Consider the following 16,389-nt stretch of genomic DNA (forward strand, 5'->3'; position numbering starts at 1 on the left):
CCATAACATATTACCTATTAATCAATTATATTATTATAAATTAATTAATATTATTTTATTAATTATTAATTATTAGACAATAAGAATATACTGAATTATACCAATCTCAGCTTGTGAATCTGCTAAATTACACTGCAATATAACATTTGAATTAATTAATTTAAAAAATATATTAAAAAAAAACAAAAAAAAATAATTATTATATTAATTAATAAATAAGATGATTAATAATTAAAGCGCTAATATCAAATCACTGCGCTCGCGATAAAAAAAAAAACAATAAATGATGACAATTTTCGTCGATTTAAGATGAAAAATTTGTCGAAATAATTTGAAGATGATTGAAATTAGCTGATAAATAAATAAAATAATAAACATGACTTTAAATAATCTGTGATTTATACATCTTGATTGTCAAAATAATAATTTTTTTAATTAATCATGATGTAATATTATTGTCACAGACTAGAATTATAATCAAAAAAAAATTATAAATTATTGATTAATTACTATGTTAAATAATATTTAATTAAAGAATGAAAAAAAATATGAAAAAATGATATTAAAATAAATGAGAGAGAGAGAGAGTTAGCAAGTGCGAGCGCAAAAATGTAAAAATTAAAATTAAGACAAGTGTTACATGTATACGCAAACGTACTCATATCTTATGATTTTTAATAATAAAAAAAAATTTTGATTAATAAATAAAGAAGAATTATAAATATTTCAAAAATATAAAAAAAAAACTTTTAAACGCATTGATAATTTTAAATTGAAAAAAAAGTTAGAAAAAATATTTCGAAATTTTTTTTTATTTCGTTTTTTAACAGAGATCTGATTTTAAACAAATTTTAATTTTTTTTTTTTTTTTTTTTGTATTTTATATTATGAATTTTGATAATTTCGTGATGAATTTGAAATATTTTTTTTTTCTAAATAATTTGATATTAATTGTGTCACAGGAAGGCCTATTTATAACTAATAATATTTCGTTAATTTAAAATTGTGATTTTTCATAAATTCATTTTTTAATTTAAAAAAAAAAAATGTCTTGATGGAAAAAAAATTAATTATTGTTTTTTTAATTTGTAATAAATATTCAATTTTTTTTTTTTTTTAAATTTCCAATGTGGATAATTTAATTGTTATTATTTTAATAGATGAATTTTACATATATACGCAAACACAAAATATATATATATCTATAAAAATATGTAATAAATATATCAGCAATACAAAATAAAATTGAATGAAATTCTTTAAAAAATTTGTCTTTTAATTATTTTATACTTATTAGTTTTAATTTATTACAATTACTAAGAAATTCCAATCCCAAGAAGATAATCCATAATTTCGATTTTCGACAGTTGATTGTACGTCAAAAAAAAAATACTTTTAAGCATAAATTTCATAAATTTTTGCATCTAGTATTTAGACAAAGCTTAAACATATATTATCTATAAATAAATTTCAACTATTTTTATTTTTTTTTTCAATTTTTATATTTTTCGGGAATCAATTGAGAAAATTCCATAATTTCGACTATTGATCCTATGTTAAAAAAAAACATTTCTAAGCTAAAATTTCATGAAATAATATTTTTAGTATTTAGACAACACCTTAATATTGTTATCCTAGAAATTTTATAATTTAATTTCAAATACATGTTATTTTTTGTCGGTTTTTCTTGTGTCAAGTATTTTTTTTTTCAATGTTAAATTTTTAAATAATTCAACAATCAAGCATCAAGTTAAAATAAATAATTTTTTATAAACAAAATAAAATATTATTTATTAATTTTCAATTACCCAATGTATTATTAATTTTTCAGGTGAATTCAAAGCTCGTTTTATACTTGAAAAAATGATCATTTAATTACAAAATTATTAAACAAGCATTTAATAATGAGGTTAAAAAAACAATTGTTTTTTATTCTTTATTACTGTATGCTTATTGAAGACAATAAAATCAAGCGAAAAAAAAATAATGAGATCAAGCAAATATTTAATAAGGCTTCTAAAATTTGTATTATTTATTTAATGTTTTTATTACAATGCCAAAAAAATCATAAAGCCTAATACCAAATATTTCTTATCATATACAAATGATAATAAAATTATGAAGGTTGATGATCATAACATCACAGTCTTCTTTATATAAAAAGAAGTGATAACTAAAAAACTTTACACTTTTAAATGTTCATAGCAATACTAAAAAATGAACAGTTTAAAATTAAATAAATCAATTTTAATTATCAAATTCATATTATTAATAAATTCATATTTCGTATTTTCAAAAACAAATTATTGTCACACAAGTGTTAATGTAAATAATAAATTTTGTAAAACAGAAAATTTGACAAATTTTGATGTTAATAATTCAATTATAAAATATTATTCAAGCAAACTTGAAATAACAAATGAACAAGTAAATATCATTCAAAATAATGCATTTGATAATATTTTACCATCATCAATTAAAACACTAGAACTTGATTTGTCAAGTGTAAATTTATACATTGAACATCTAGCATTTATAAATTTAAAAAATTTAGAAAATTTAGAAATTAATTCAGCCACAGTGTTTCTAGACGCAAATACTTTTGATGGTCTAAATAATTTAAAATATTTAAAAGCACAAATAGCCAATGAAACAGCATCACATCTTGATGATATTTTAAAAAAACATTCAAATTTAAATAATCTGGAATTACTAAATAATTACAACGCAGATATTTGTGATATAAAACGAGGAAATAATTATTTAAACATATTAAAACTTCAATATACTGGTGGTCATATTAAAACACTAAAAAGTGAATCATTTAAATGTCTAAAAAATCTTCGACAACTTAAAATTATCGATAGTAATTTAATGATAATTGAGTCTGATGCATTTGATGATTTAAAAAAACTAAAAACAGTGTCATTAGAGTCAAATAAAAAATTAACTCACATACCATCAAATGTATTTAACATAAAAAGTTTGGATAATATTAATTTAAATAATAATTCAATAAATAAAATAAACAGTGAAGCATTTACAATTGAAGATAATAAATTAATATTATTAAATTTAAGCTATAATTCATTGGAAATAATAACAAATGATATATTCAAAAATATAAAATGTAGTATTATTGATTTAACACAAAATCAAATTGTCTTTATTGCTGATGGATCATTCAATAATTCTCATATTGATACAATTATTTTGCTCAACAATAAAATGTCAACTTCAAATTATTTATATTGGGGTTTCGATTATAATTCAACAATAATTTACATGACTCCTACACCAATTGATAAAGCAATAAATAATGCTGATAAACAACTAGATGAATTATCGATCAATGAAAAATCATATTCATGCTATGACAGTGAATTTTATTATTTTAAAATTTGCAAAAAATCAACAAAATCACTCAGCCTTGTTACAGATTATTTAACAAGCAATTATTGGCAGCCAAAAACACTGGAAATCATTGACAATGACATATCAATTATTGAAAATCATACGTTTAATTATTTAAACATAAAAACATTGATAATCACATCAAGCGCAAACAATTTTACACTTTATGATGAATCATTTGCTGGATTGAAAAATCTTGAAGTTCTTGAATTAAATACTAAGCCAATTAAAATCAAATCACCTGTATTTAATAATTTAAAATTTCTAAAAACAATTGAAATATCAATTAACGAAATTGATTTATCAACAAGTATTCCAATTTGTAAAGTATTTTCAAGCAATAAAGCTTTGGATAATTTAATAATAAAGCACCATGATGAAATAAATATTTGTCATGAAAATTATTGTCGTAATGATAGCTTAAACATATCACGTCTTGAATATAAATATTTAAAATTGAAAAATTTAAATAAAAAGAGTTTTTATTGTTTAAAAAAAATCAAGTATCTTTCAATAATTAAAAGTGGTTTCCTAGAAATAATTGAGGCTGGTGCATTTATTGGTATCAATGGTATAAATGATCTAAAAATTGAATCAAGCCAATTGACTCATATAAAAAAAAATATATTTGAAATATTAAATAAATTAGACAGGTTATCATTGAGTAATAATAAAATTAAATTTATCGATGATGGCGCATTGATGGACAAGACATTATCAATGCTTGATTTGAGCTCTAATCAATTAATTTTTATCAGTAAAAATACATTTTATGGTGTTGTTACAAAAGAGCTAGATATATCGAATAATAAATTAGTGTTTATTGAAAATAGTGCATTTGAAAATATGTTTCTTAAAGCGTTGTATATTTATTATAATGATGAACTTGTTAAAAATCCAAGTGCATGGAGCATAAGTGAAAAAAAAATGCAAACAAATTGTTATAATCAAGATTTGCTGAGAATTTGTGTGAAATATAATTCTTTAACATCTGTTAATTTAATGACAAATATATTATTGCCTTATTTTATATTGACTGATGGAAAGATTGAATTGTTTGATGATAAATTATTGTCAATTGATAGACATACATTTGTCGATTCAAATATTAAAAAATATATCAAAACGATTATTATAAATAAAAAAGTTCATAATGGATTTGCAATATATCCAGAATCATTTGAAGGTTTGATAGAGTTGGAAAATTTAGTATTAAATGTTGGCGCAATTTTATTTGAAGATAAAATATTTGATCAATTGGTATCTGTTAAATATCTTAAAATTGAAATTCACAAATCGTCAGGTAATATTAATGGATTATTAAAAAATATTGAAAGTTTAAAAACATTGGAAATTGTTAATAATGAATCTGTTGATATTTGTGATAATTTATTATTTAAATTTACACTACCAATTGAAGATCTTCGTTATGAAAAAGGTTTAATAAAAATTTTAGAAATTAATGATTTAAGATGTTTGCCAAGTTTAAAAAAATTGACAATAATTGAAACACAACTTGAGACAATTGAAGCTGGTTCATTACCAGGTACTATTGAATATTTAAATTTATCATTTAATAAAATTAATTATATATTTATAAATGTGTTTAATAATTTGAAAAATTTAATTGAACTTAAATTGAATAATAATGAAATTAATGATATTGATGACGAGGCGTTGACTATACTGGGTAATGAAAATTTGTATTTATTTAATTTGAGTTATAATGAAATTACAAGTATTGGCAAAGATACATTCGACAGTGCTAAATGTAGCCAGCTAGATTTATCACAGAATAATATAAGTTTTATTGAAAATGGGGCATTTGAAAATACAAAATTTCAAGACATATTTTTATTAAATAATGCGAATATTATTGAAGTTAATGAAACTTGGGCTGTTCCTGAATTTACATTTATTCATATTAAAAAACCTTTCTATTTTATTAATTATTGTAGTGGTTTTAGAATTAGAGCATGTGAAAATTGTCAATCGAAATGTATTGATTATAATTCTGGTCCATCGGGATTAGGATGAAACAAAAAATATAATTATTTTTTATTTAAATGTTTATGATTTCGACTTGAAAAATAAATTTAAATATCTTTAATTTGTCGGAAGAAAAAACATAAAAAACTATAAACATCTGATAACATTATTTATTTTATATTTTTAAAATAAATAAAATCGAAATAAATTATGACTACATTTTATCACTTATACCATAAATGATATTTTTTTGTAAAATATAACATGGGTAAAAATTAACTTGATAATTTTTTACGCATGTTATTAATTAATCTATTTTTTTAATTTAAAAAAAAATCAGATAAAAATGAGAATAAAAGCAAATAAAAGAGTCTGATTATTTTGATTTTTATCAAGAATATTTACATTACAATAAACTATAATAACTGCGTCATTTATTTATACATAAATTTACGTTTGAATGTTTTTTTTTTGACGATAATAATTTGCTGGGAAACGAGACAAAGTTAAATTAAGTAAAGACATAATATCTCGTAAAAAGTCGCAATTAAAATTTTAAAATTTTTTTTATAATTGTCATAATATTAATACTGTATAATAATTTATGAATCATAAATTATGATAAAAAATTCATAAATGTCATAAATTTATATAATTTATTTAATAAAAAATGAGAATAAAAGCGAATAAAGTTGTCTGCTTATTTCGATTCTTATCAAGAATATCTAATTTTGTAATTTCATGTTAAAAAAGATCCCTGATGATAATAAATAATTCAATTTTCAGCTAGTAATTGAGCGTTGGGTAATTGAATAAAAATTACATTGTCAACTAGTCAAAAGGCATGTGAAATGATAATTTTTTTCATTCTAGAATATTGATATGTATTGTTGTTATTCTCATGAAATTTTATTAATAAATGCATCTGCTAATTTTTATATTAACACAAATCACGAAGCTTATTATATCACGAGTACGAAAAAATTTAAATTAGTCGAATTAATATTAATTTAATGTTTTAATTGCGACTGTGTAAGAGATAAAAAAAAAATTAAACAAATATACATATAATAAATATGATATACAGCGTCATGTGCCGAAAAAAATTTTGACTTTGTTTAAATATTTGTAGTATAATAAGAAATTAACCACAGTACGTTTTCATGTATATTTTTAATCTCAGCTCAATGTATAGCTGATAATAAAAATATCAAGATAAAATGAAGATCTTTTTGGATGTGATTATTGCCATATATAAGAAGAGGTAAATGCAAAAATAAAAATCATATCTCGTTAGTCAGTTTAAACTCAATTCAGTGCTTTGAAAATATATATTCACGATGAATAATATTATTATTCTGGGTATATTAATTTATTTATTATTGATAATACATACTTCCTTTGTATTTTCAAAGACAACTTTCTGTTACACAACTATTACGGGATCATACAGAAGTTGTGAGTCAGGTGATTGGATAGTATTTCAAGAAAAAGATTCAATTATTAAAACGTATCCAGATAAAATTGAAGTGACAGACAAAAAAGTTAACGTCTTACAAAATAATGCATTTCAAAATATATCATCATCATCTGCAACAATTAAAACTTTACAACTTAATTTTGCTGCTGATGTTGAATTGCATATTGAACCCCTGGTTTTTTCAAATTTTAAAAACTTGGAAAATTTAGAAATTAATTCAGCCTTAGTTTTAATATACCCAGATACTTTTTATGGTCTAGATGATTTGAAGTATTTAAAAATACAAATAGCCAATAAAACAAGACAACATTTCAATGATATTTTAAAAAAACATTTGAATTTACAAAAACTAGAATTTTTAAATCATGAAGATTTTGATATTTGCAATTTAATAAATGAAAATAATCCTGTCAAAATATTACAACTTCAATATACGCGTAGTTCAATGGAAATAATAACTCGTCAATCATTTATGTGTTTGAAAAATCTTCAACATCTTACAATTGCTGAAAGTAAGTTAACTTTTATTGCATCTGGTGCATTTGGTGTTTTAAAAAAATTAAAAACAGTATCATTAATATCGAATGTTAAACTGACTCACATACCTGCAAATGTATTTAATATTAAAAGTTTGGATATTATTGATTTAAGTAATAATTCAATAAATAAAATTGATGACGGAGCATTGACAATTGAAAATAAAAAATTATCATTACTTAATTTGAGTTATAATTCATTGGAAATCATTGGAGAAGGTATTTTTAAAAATATTAAATGTGCTGTTATTGATTTTACACATGGTGAAATTGTTGCTGTTGTTGATGAAGCATTTAATACATCTCAAATTGATACAATATATTTTTATAAAAATCATTTTTTTGACATTAATATTGGAAATTGGGGTATTGATTTTTATACGACAATGATTTATTTTAATTATCAAATTTCGGATTTTGCAATTGGCTTCAATGAAAGTAAAAAAAGAATTCGTCAAATAACATCCAAGACTATCAGTTCAGTAAGTACAAAAAATTTAACAGACACATGTTATTTGAGTAAATATGATTATTTTAAAATTTGTAAAAATCCTAACTCAATGTCATTGACCTCAGTAAAATCACTTGTAATCGATCTATGGCAACCAATGATGCTCCATATCAACGACAATAATATAATATCAATTGATAATAATACATTTCATAATTTAAAAATTAAAATATTAATAATTACATCTACACAAGATATATTTACTATCAATAAAGATTCATTTGCTGGTTTGCCAAATTTAAAAGTCTTAAAACTTAACACCAAACCAATATTGTTTAAAACATCTCCTTTTCATCATTTAAAATCTTTAAATCTACTTGAAATTTCAACAACACAATCTTGGATTTTTTACAGCATGTTTTCATGTGAATTATTAACAAATATATCAACATTACATAGCTTTTCAATCATTAATCATAGTACAATTGATATTTGTTATGAAACATGTAAAAATAAAACTTTTGATATCATACGTCTTCGCTATGCAATTGGTACATTTAAAATTTTAGAACCAATGGTATTTTCTTGTTTAAATAAACTTGAAATTCTTGATATAAGTAATAGCAGTCTTGAAATAATTGAAAACCAAGCATTTGATGGACTTGAAAATGTCATTGAATTGACAATGACATCAAATCAAATAAAAAATATTAATAGAAATGTATTTGAGCCATTAAAAAATTTAAATATTCTCATACTGAAAAAAAATAAAATTCAATTTATTGATGACAAGGCATTTAATCATAAAACATTATCACTACTTGATTTGAGTTATAATTCATTAATTCATGTAAAAGAAAATACATTTTTTGGTGTGAGATGTTATGTGTTGGATTTATCAAACAACAACATAATTTCAATTGAAAATAATGCATTTAAAAATTTAAATCTTGATATTTTATATGTTTATAATAATGATAAACTAGAAAAAAATCCTTCAGCATGGGCTGTAAGTAATTTTGAAATTGAAACAACATGTGAAAATAAAGAATGGATAATTGAAATATGTAAAAGTCATAATTCTATTTCATCTGTTAAATCAAGTACAGATGTTACAGAATATATATTTGATATTATTCCATGGACGGTGATTGATAAAGTTGAAATAAATGCCAATGACATTCAGTCAATTAGTGAACATGCATTTAAACAATCATCTTTAAAAAATCAATTAAAAACATTGATAATTTATAATGACAATGACAAGTATGGAATTGATCTTTATCCTGAATCATTTGAGGGTTTAACAAAGCTAGAAAATTTAGAATTAAATGTTGGGCCAATATTAATTAAAAAAAATTTATTCAGTTTTTTACCATCATTAAAGTATCTTAAAATTAAACCGTATGAATTAAATAACGTGTATATCAGTCAAGTTATAATGAAGCTTAAAAATTTAAAAACTCTTGAAATTATTGGTAATAATTCAATTGGCATTTGTCAAAATTTACATTCAAAAAATATACCAAAATCAATCATTGACATTCGTTATAAAACAGGTTTCATTAATAGTTTAGAAAAAAATTCATTAAATTGTTTGATACAAATTGAAAGTTTATCAATAACTGAGACATCACTTGGGACAATAAATGTTGGTACATTTGATTTACTAAATAATCTTAAATATATAAATTTATCATTCAACAAATTAACATTTATATCAGTAAATATATTTGATAATCTTAAAAAACTAACTGACCTTGTATTGAATAACAATGAAATTAATTATATTGATGATGGTGCAATGATGATAATTGGTAATGAAAATTTTCAAAACTTCAATTTGAGCTACAATAAACTTGAAGTTATTAAAAAAAATACTTTTTATGGTGTTCAATGTAATAAGTTAGACATATCACAAAATATGATTAGACATATTGATAATGGTGCATTTTTAAATTCTAAAATTGAAGATTTATTTTTATTCAATAATACTGGTATTGTTGAAGTTAATAAAGCTTGGGGGAATTCTAAATCTACTTATGTTCATATTAATGAGCCAACACATGAAGTCATGTATTGTAAATTAAGATCAGGAAAAAGAATTGATTGTAAACATTGTGAAAAAAGTGTTAAATGCATATTGGTATCTTTACGTTTTGGATAAAAAATAGAAAAAATTATCTCAGCAATCGGAATACAATGAAATAATGTTCTTTCTTTTGTTTTAGTGAAGATATTGAATTTTGAAATATCTTATATGATTTGTAATAATATAAATAAAATTTAAAAAATTAAATTTTGAATGATAAATAAAGATGAAGTATAAATTGAAACATTAATTATTTTAAATTGAAAAAAAAAATTAAAAAATTATTTCGAAATTTTTTATTATTCCGTTTTTTAATACAGATCTGATTTTAAACAATTATTTTTTTTTTTTTTTGTACTTTGTATTATGAATTTTGATAATTTCGTGATGAATTTGAAATATTTTTTTTTTCTAAATAATTTGATATTAATTGTGTCACAGGAAGGCCTATTTATAAATAATAATATTTCGTTAATTTAAAAATGTGATTTTTCATAAATTCGGTTTTCAATTTAAAAAAAGTAAATGTCTTGATGAAAAAAAAAAAAAAGTCAAGTTCCCCAAGGTGCACCCTAAGTGTTCCGTAGGATTTTTTATTTTTTTTCTTGCTGTTTACAAAAATATTGTAAAAAAAAAAAGTTTGTGACACTACATATCGTTGAATAAAAAAAAAAATAAACGACCGAAAAATTTGAAAAAAATATCGCAGATTCTACAGATAAAGCGTTGTCGATTAAAACATTGCCGGAATTGATCGGTCAATATTTGGAATTGCGCCATGTCCAAAAATGGGCATATTAAATCTAATAAGGCCTCAAAATTGGAAATAAATATGACCATTACTTTTGGCCAAAAAAAAATAAAGAAAATGAGCATCTGACAATCCAATTCGATTCAGGACTTCACGTTTTATCTCGAAATAACAAAAAGTCACAGAAAAGCGAAAACATATAAGTGTCCTACGGAACACTAAAAATTAATTATTGTACCAACGTAAAGAAAAATCATATCTAAGCTAAAATTCCATGAAATAATATATTTTTAGTATTTAGACAACACCTTACTATTATTATCTTAAAAATTTTATAATTTAATTTCAACTACATTTTATTTTTTTTCGATTTTTCCTGTGTCAAGTATTTTTTTTTTCAATGTTAAATTTTTAAATAATTCAACAATCAAGCATCAAGTTAAAATAAATAATTTTTTATAAACAAAATAACATATATTATTTATTCATTTTCAATTACCCAATGTATTATTAATTTTTCAGGTGAATTCAAAGCTCGTTTTATACTTGAAAAAACGATCATTTAATTACAAAATTATTAAACAAGCATTTAATATAATGAGGTTATAAAAACAATTGTTTTTTATTCTTTATTACTGTATGCTTAAGACAATATAAACAAGCGGAAAAAAAAATAATGAGATCAAGAAAATATTGAATAAGGCTTCTAAAATTTGTATTATTTATTTAATGTTTTTATTACAATGCCAAAAAAATCATAAAGCCTAATATGAAATATTTCTTATCATATGCAAATATCAATAAAATTATGAAGGTTGATGATTATAACATCACAGTCTTCTTTATATAAAAAGAAGTGATAACTAAAAAAATTTACACTTCTAAATCTCCATAGCAATAATAAAAAATGAAGAGTTTAAAATTAAATAAATCAATTTTAATTATCAAATTGCTATTATTAATAAATTTAATTTTTGTATTCTCAATTACAAGTATTGGCAAAGATACATTTGACAGTGTTACATGTAGTCAGCTAGATTTATCACAGAATAATATAAGTTTTATTGAAAATGGGGCATTTGAAAATACAAAATTCCAAGATATATTTTTATTAAATAATACGAATATTTTTGAAGTTAATAAAACTTGGGCTGTTCCTGAATTTACATTTATTCATATTAAGAAACCTTTCTATTTTATTAATTATTGTAGTGGTTTTAGAATTAGAGCATGTGAAAATTGTCAATCGAAATGTATTGATTATAATTCTGGTCCATCGGGATTAGGATGAAACAAAAAATATAATTATTTTTTATTTAAATGTTTATGATTTCGACTTGAAAAATAAATTTAAATATCTTTAATTTGTCGGAAGAAAAAACATAAAAAACTATGAACATCTGATAACATTATTTATTTTATATTTTTAAAATAAATAAAATCGAAATAAATTATGACTACATTTTATCACTTTATTTATTTACGCATGTTTTTAATTAATCTAGTTTTTTAATTTAAAAAAAAATCAAATAAAAATGAGAATAAAAGCAAATAAAAGAGTCTGATTATTTTGATTTTTATCAAGAATATTTACATTCTGATAAAATATAATAATTGCGTCATTTATCTACATAAATTTACGTAATTTGATGTTAAAAAAATCACTGATGATAATAAATAATTCAATTTTTAGCTAGTAATTAGCTGTTGGTTAATTGAATAAAAATTACATTGTCAACTAGTCAAAAGGCATGTGAAATGATAATTTTTTTTATTCTAGTATTGACATGTATTGTTGTTATTCTCATGGATTTTATTGATAAATGCATCTGTTAATTTTTATAAAAAATGAAATTACAAGGCTCATTATATCACGAGTATGAAAAAATTTGAATTAGTCAAATTAATATCAATTTTATATTTATATTGTGACTGTGTAAGAGATAAAAAATACAAATACAAAGAGATAAAAAAGGAACAAATATACGTATATGATAAATATCATACTACTATAATACATGTAGTTATGTATAAAGCGACATGTGCCCATGGTAGAAATATTTCTACCATGCATAGTGCCGAAAAAAAAATTTTGACTTTGTTTAAATATTTGTAGTATAATAAATCACAGTACGTTTTGTAATATATTTTTAATCTCAGCTTGAAAAAGGTGATAATAAAAATATTGAGATAAAATGAATATCTTTTTGAATGCGATTATTTCCGTATAAGAAGAGGTGAAAAGCAAAAATAAAGATCATATCTAGTTAGTCAGTTTAAACTCAATTCAGTGCTTTGAAAATATATATTCACGATGAATAATATTATTATTCTGGGTATAGTAATTAATTTATTATTAATAATACATACTTCGTTTGTATTTTCAAAGACAACTTTCTGTTACACAACTATTTTGGGATCATACAGAAGTTGTGAGTCAGGTGATTGGACAGTATTTCAAGAAAAAGATTCAATTTTCAAAACGTATCCAGATAAAGTCGAAGTGACAAATAAAAAGGTTAACGTCTTACAAAATAATGCATTTGAAAATATATCATCATCTGCAACAATTAAAACTTTACAACTTAATTTTGCTACTGATGTTGAATTGCATATTGAACCACTTGTTTTTTTTAATTTTGAAAAATTGGAAAATTTGGAAATTAATTCAGCCTCAGTTTTAATAGACCCAGACACTTTTCATGGTCTAGATAATTTGAAGTATTTAAAAATACAATTAGCCAATAAAACAAGACAACATTTCAATGATGTTTTAACCAAACATTCGAATTTACAAAAACTAGAATTTTTAAATCATGAAGATATTGACATTTGCAATTTAATAAATAAAAATAATCCTGTCAAAATATTGCAACTTCAATATACTGGTAGTTCAATGGAAATAATAACTCGTCAATCATTAATGTGTTTAAAAAATCTTCAACATCTTACAATTGCTGAGAGTAATTTAACTTTCATTGCACCTGGTGCATTTGGTGTTTTAAAAAAATTAAAAACACTTTCATTGATATCAAATGTTAAACTGACTTACATACCTGCAAATGTATTTAATATTAGAAGTTTGGATATTATTGATTTAAGTAATAATTCAATAAATAAAATTGATGATGGAGCATTTAAAATTGATAATAATGAATTATCATTATTGAATTTGAGTTATAATTCATTGGAAATTATTGGAGAAGGAATTTTTCAAAATATTAAATGTAGTGTTATTGATTTTACACATAGTAAAATTGTTGCTGTTGTTGATGAAGCATTTAATACATCTCAAATTGATACAATTTATTTTTATAAAAATCAATTTTTCGATATTAATATTGGAAAATGGGGTATTGATTATTATACGACAATGATTTATTTTAATTATCAAATTTCTGATTTTGCAATTGGCTTTAATGAAAGTAAAAATAGCATTCATCAAATAACATCCAAGATTATCAATCCAATAAGTACAAAAAATTTAACAGACACATGTTACTTGAGTAAATATGATTATTTTAAAATTTGTAAAAATCCTGACTCAATGTCATTGACCTCAGTAAAATCATTTGTCATTGATCTATGGCAACCAATGATGCTTCATATCAACGACTATAATATAATATCAATTGATGATAATGCATTTTATAATTTAAGTATTAAAATATTAATAATTACATCTACACAAGATATATTTACTATCAATAAAGATTCATTTGCTGGTTTGCCAAATTTAAAAGTCTTAAAACTTAACACCAAACCAATATTGTTTAAAACATCTCCTTTTTATCATTTAAAATCTTTAAATCTACTTGAAATTTCAACAACACAATCTTGGATTTATTACGGCATGTTTTCATGTGAATTATTGTCAAATCTTTTGGAATTAAAAAGCCTTCAAATAACTCATTATAACACAATTGATATTTGTCATGAAACATGTAAAAATAAAACTTTTGATATTACACGTCTTTGCTATGCAATTGGTACATTTAAAATTTTAGAACCAATGGTATTTTCTTGTTTAAATAAACTTGAAATTCTTGATATAAGTAATAGCAGTCTTGAAATAATTGAAAACCAAGCATTTGATGGACTTGAAAATGTTTATGAATTGACAATGTCATCGAATCAAATAAAAAATATTAATAGAAATATATTTGAACCATTAAAAAATTTAAATACACTTATACTGAGAAAAAATAAAATCCAATTTATTGATGACAAGGCATTTAATCATAAAACATTATCACTACTTGATTTGAGTTATAATTCATTAATTCATATAAAAGAAAATACATTTTTCGGTGCTAGATGTGATGTGCTGGATTTATCAAACAACAATATAATTTCAATTGAAAATAATGCATTTAAAAATTTAAATCTTGATATTTTATATGTTCATAATAATGATAAACTAGAAAAAAATCCTTCAGCATGGGCTGTAAGTAATTTTAAAATTGAAACAACATGTGAAATTAAAGAATGGATAATTGAAATATGTAAAAATCATAAATCTATTTCATCTGTTAAATCAAGTACAGATGTTACAGAATATATATTTGATATTCTTCCATGGACGGTGATTGATAAAGTTGAAATAAATGTCAATGACATTCAGTCAATTAGTAAACATGCATTTAAACAATCACCTTTAAAAAATCAATTGAAAACATTAATTATTTATAATGACAATGAGAAGTATAAAATTGATCTTTATCCTGAATCATTTGAGGGTTTAACAAAGCTAGAAAATTTAGAATTAAATGTTGGGCCAATATTGATTAAAAATAATTTATTCAGTTTTTTACCATCATTAAAGTATCTTAAAATTAAACCGTATGAATTAAATAACGTGTATATTAGTCAAGTTATAATGAAGCTTAAAAATTTAAAAACTCTTGAAATTGTTGGAAATAATTCGATTGGTATTTGTCAAAATTTATATTCAAAAATGTTACCAAAATCAATCATTGATATTCGTTATAAAACAGGTTTCATTAATAGTTTAGAAAAAAATTCATTAAATTGTTTGATACAAATTGAAAGTTTATCAATAACTGAGACATCACTTGGGACAATAAATGTTGGCACATTTGATTTACTAAATAATCTTAAATATATAAATTTATCATTCAACAAATTAACATTTATATCAGTAAATATATTTGATAATCTCAAAAAACTAACTGACCTTGTATTGAATAACAATGAAATTAATTATATTGATGATGGTGCAATGATGATAATTGGTAATGAAAATTTTCAAAATTTTAATTTGAGCTACAATAAACTTGAAGTTATTAAAAAAAATACTTTTTATGGTGTTCAATGTAATAAGTTAGACATATCACAAAATATGATTAGACATATTGATAATGATGCATTTTTAAATTCTAAAATTGAAGATTTATTTTTATTCAATAATACTGGTTTTGTTGAAGTTAATAAAGCTTGGGGCATTTCTCAATCTACTTATGTTCATATTAATGAGCCAACACATGAAGTCATGTATTGTAAATTAAGATCAGGAAAAAGAATTGATTGTAAACATTGTGAAAAAAGTGTTAAATGCATATTGGTATCTTTACGTTTTGGATAACAAATAGAAAAATTTATCTCAACAATCGAAATACAATAAAATATTTTTTCTTTTGTTTTATATATTTAAGT

The 16,389-nt window shown here is 21.9% G+C and overlaps 1 protein-coding gene across 1 annotated transcript; it reads left to right on the forward strand.

The window, feature by feature from the left end:
• Window positions 1–13,609: 13,609 nt before the first annotated feature.
• Window positions 13,610–16,318, forward strand: LOC122847805. The gene is made up of 4 exons (XM_044145660.1): window positions 13,610–13,814; window positions 13,920–14,138; window positions 15,138–15,806; window positions 16,125–16,318. Exons 1-4 carry the CDS (start codon window positions 13,610–13,612, stop codon window positions 16,316–16,318), a joined length of 1,287 nt encoding a protein of 428 aa, XP_044001595.1.
• The last annotated feature ends 71 nt before the right edge of the window (window positions 16,319–16,389 follow it).

The sequence above is a fragment of the Aphidius gifuensis genome, linkage group LG1 (genome assembly GCF_014905175.1).
Source record: "Aphidius gifuensis isolate YNYX2018 linkage group LG1, ASM1490517v1, whole genome shotgun sequence".
Classification (NCBI taxonomy): Eukaryota; Metazoa; Arthropoda; class Insecta; order Hymenoptera; family Braconidae; genus Aphidius; species Aphidius gifuensis.

Bases quoted from the DNA above. Each gene is read 5' to 3' on its own strand.
- LOC122847805 (XM_044145660.1), top strand. From the start codon at position 13,610: ATGGAAATAATAACTCGTCAATCATTAATGTGTTTAAAAAATCTTCAA. The intron at 13,815-13,919 runs GTAATAATTCAA...TTATTGGAGAAG, and splicing joins TTTGGATATTATTGATTTAA to GAATTTTTCAAAATATTAAA. The intron at 15,807-16,124 runs GCACATTTGATT...CTAAAATTGAAG, and splicing joins ACTTGGGACAATAAATGTTG to ATTTATTTTTATTCAATAAT.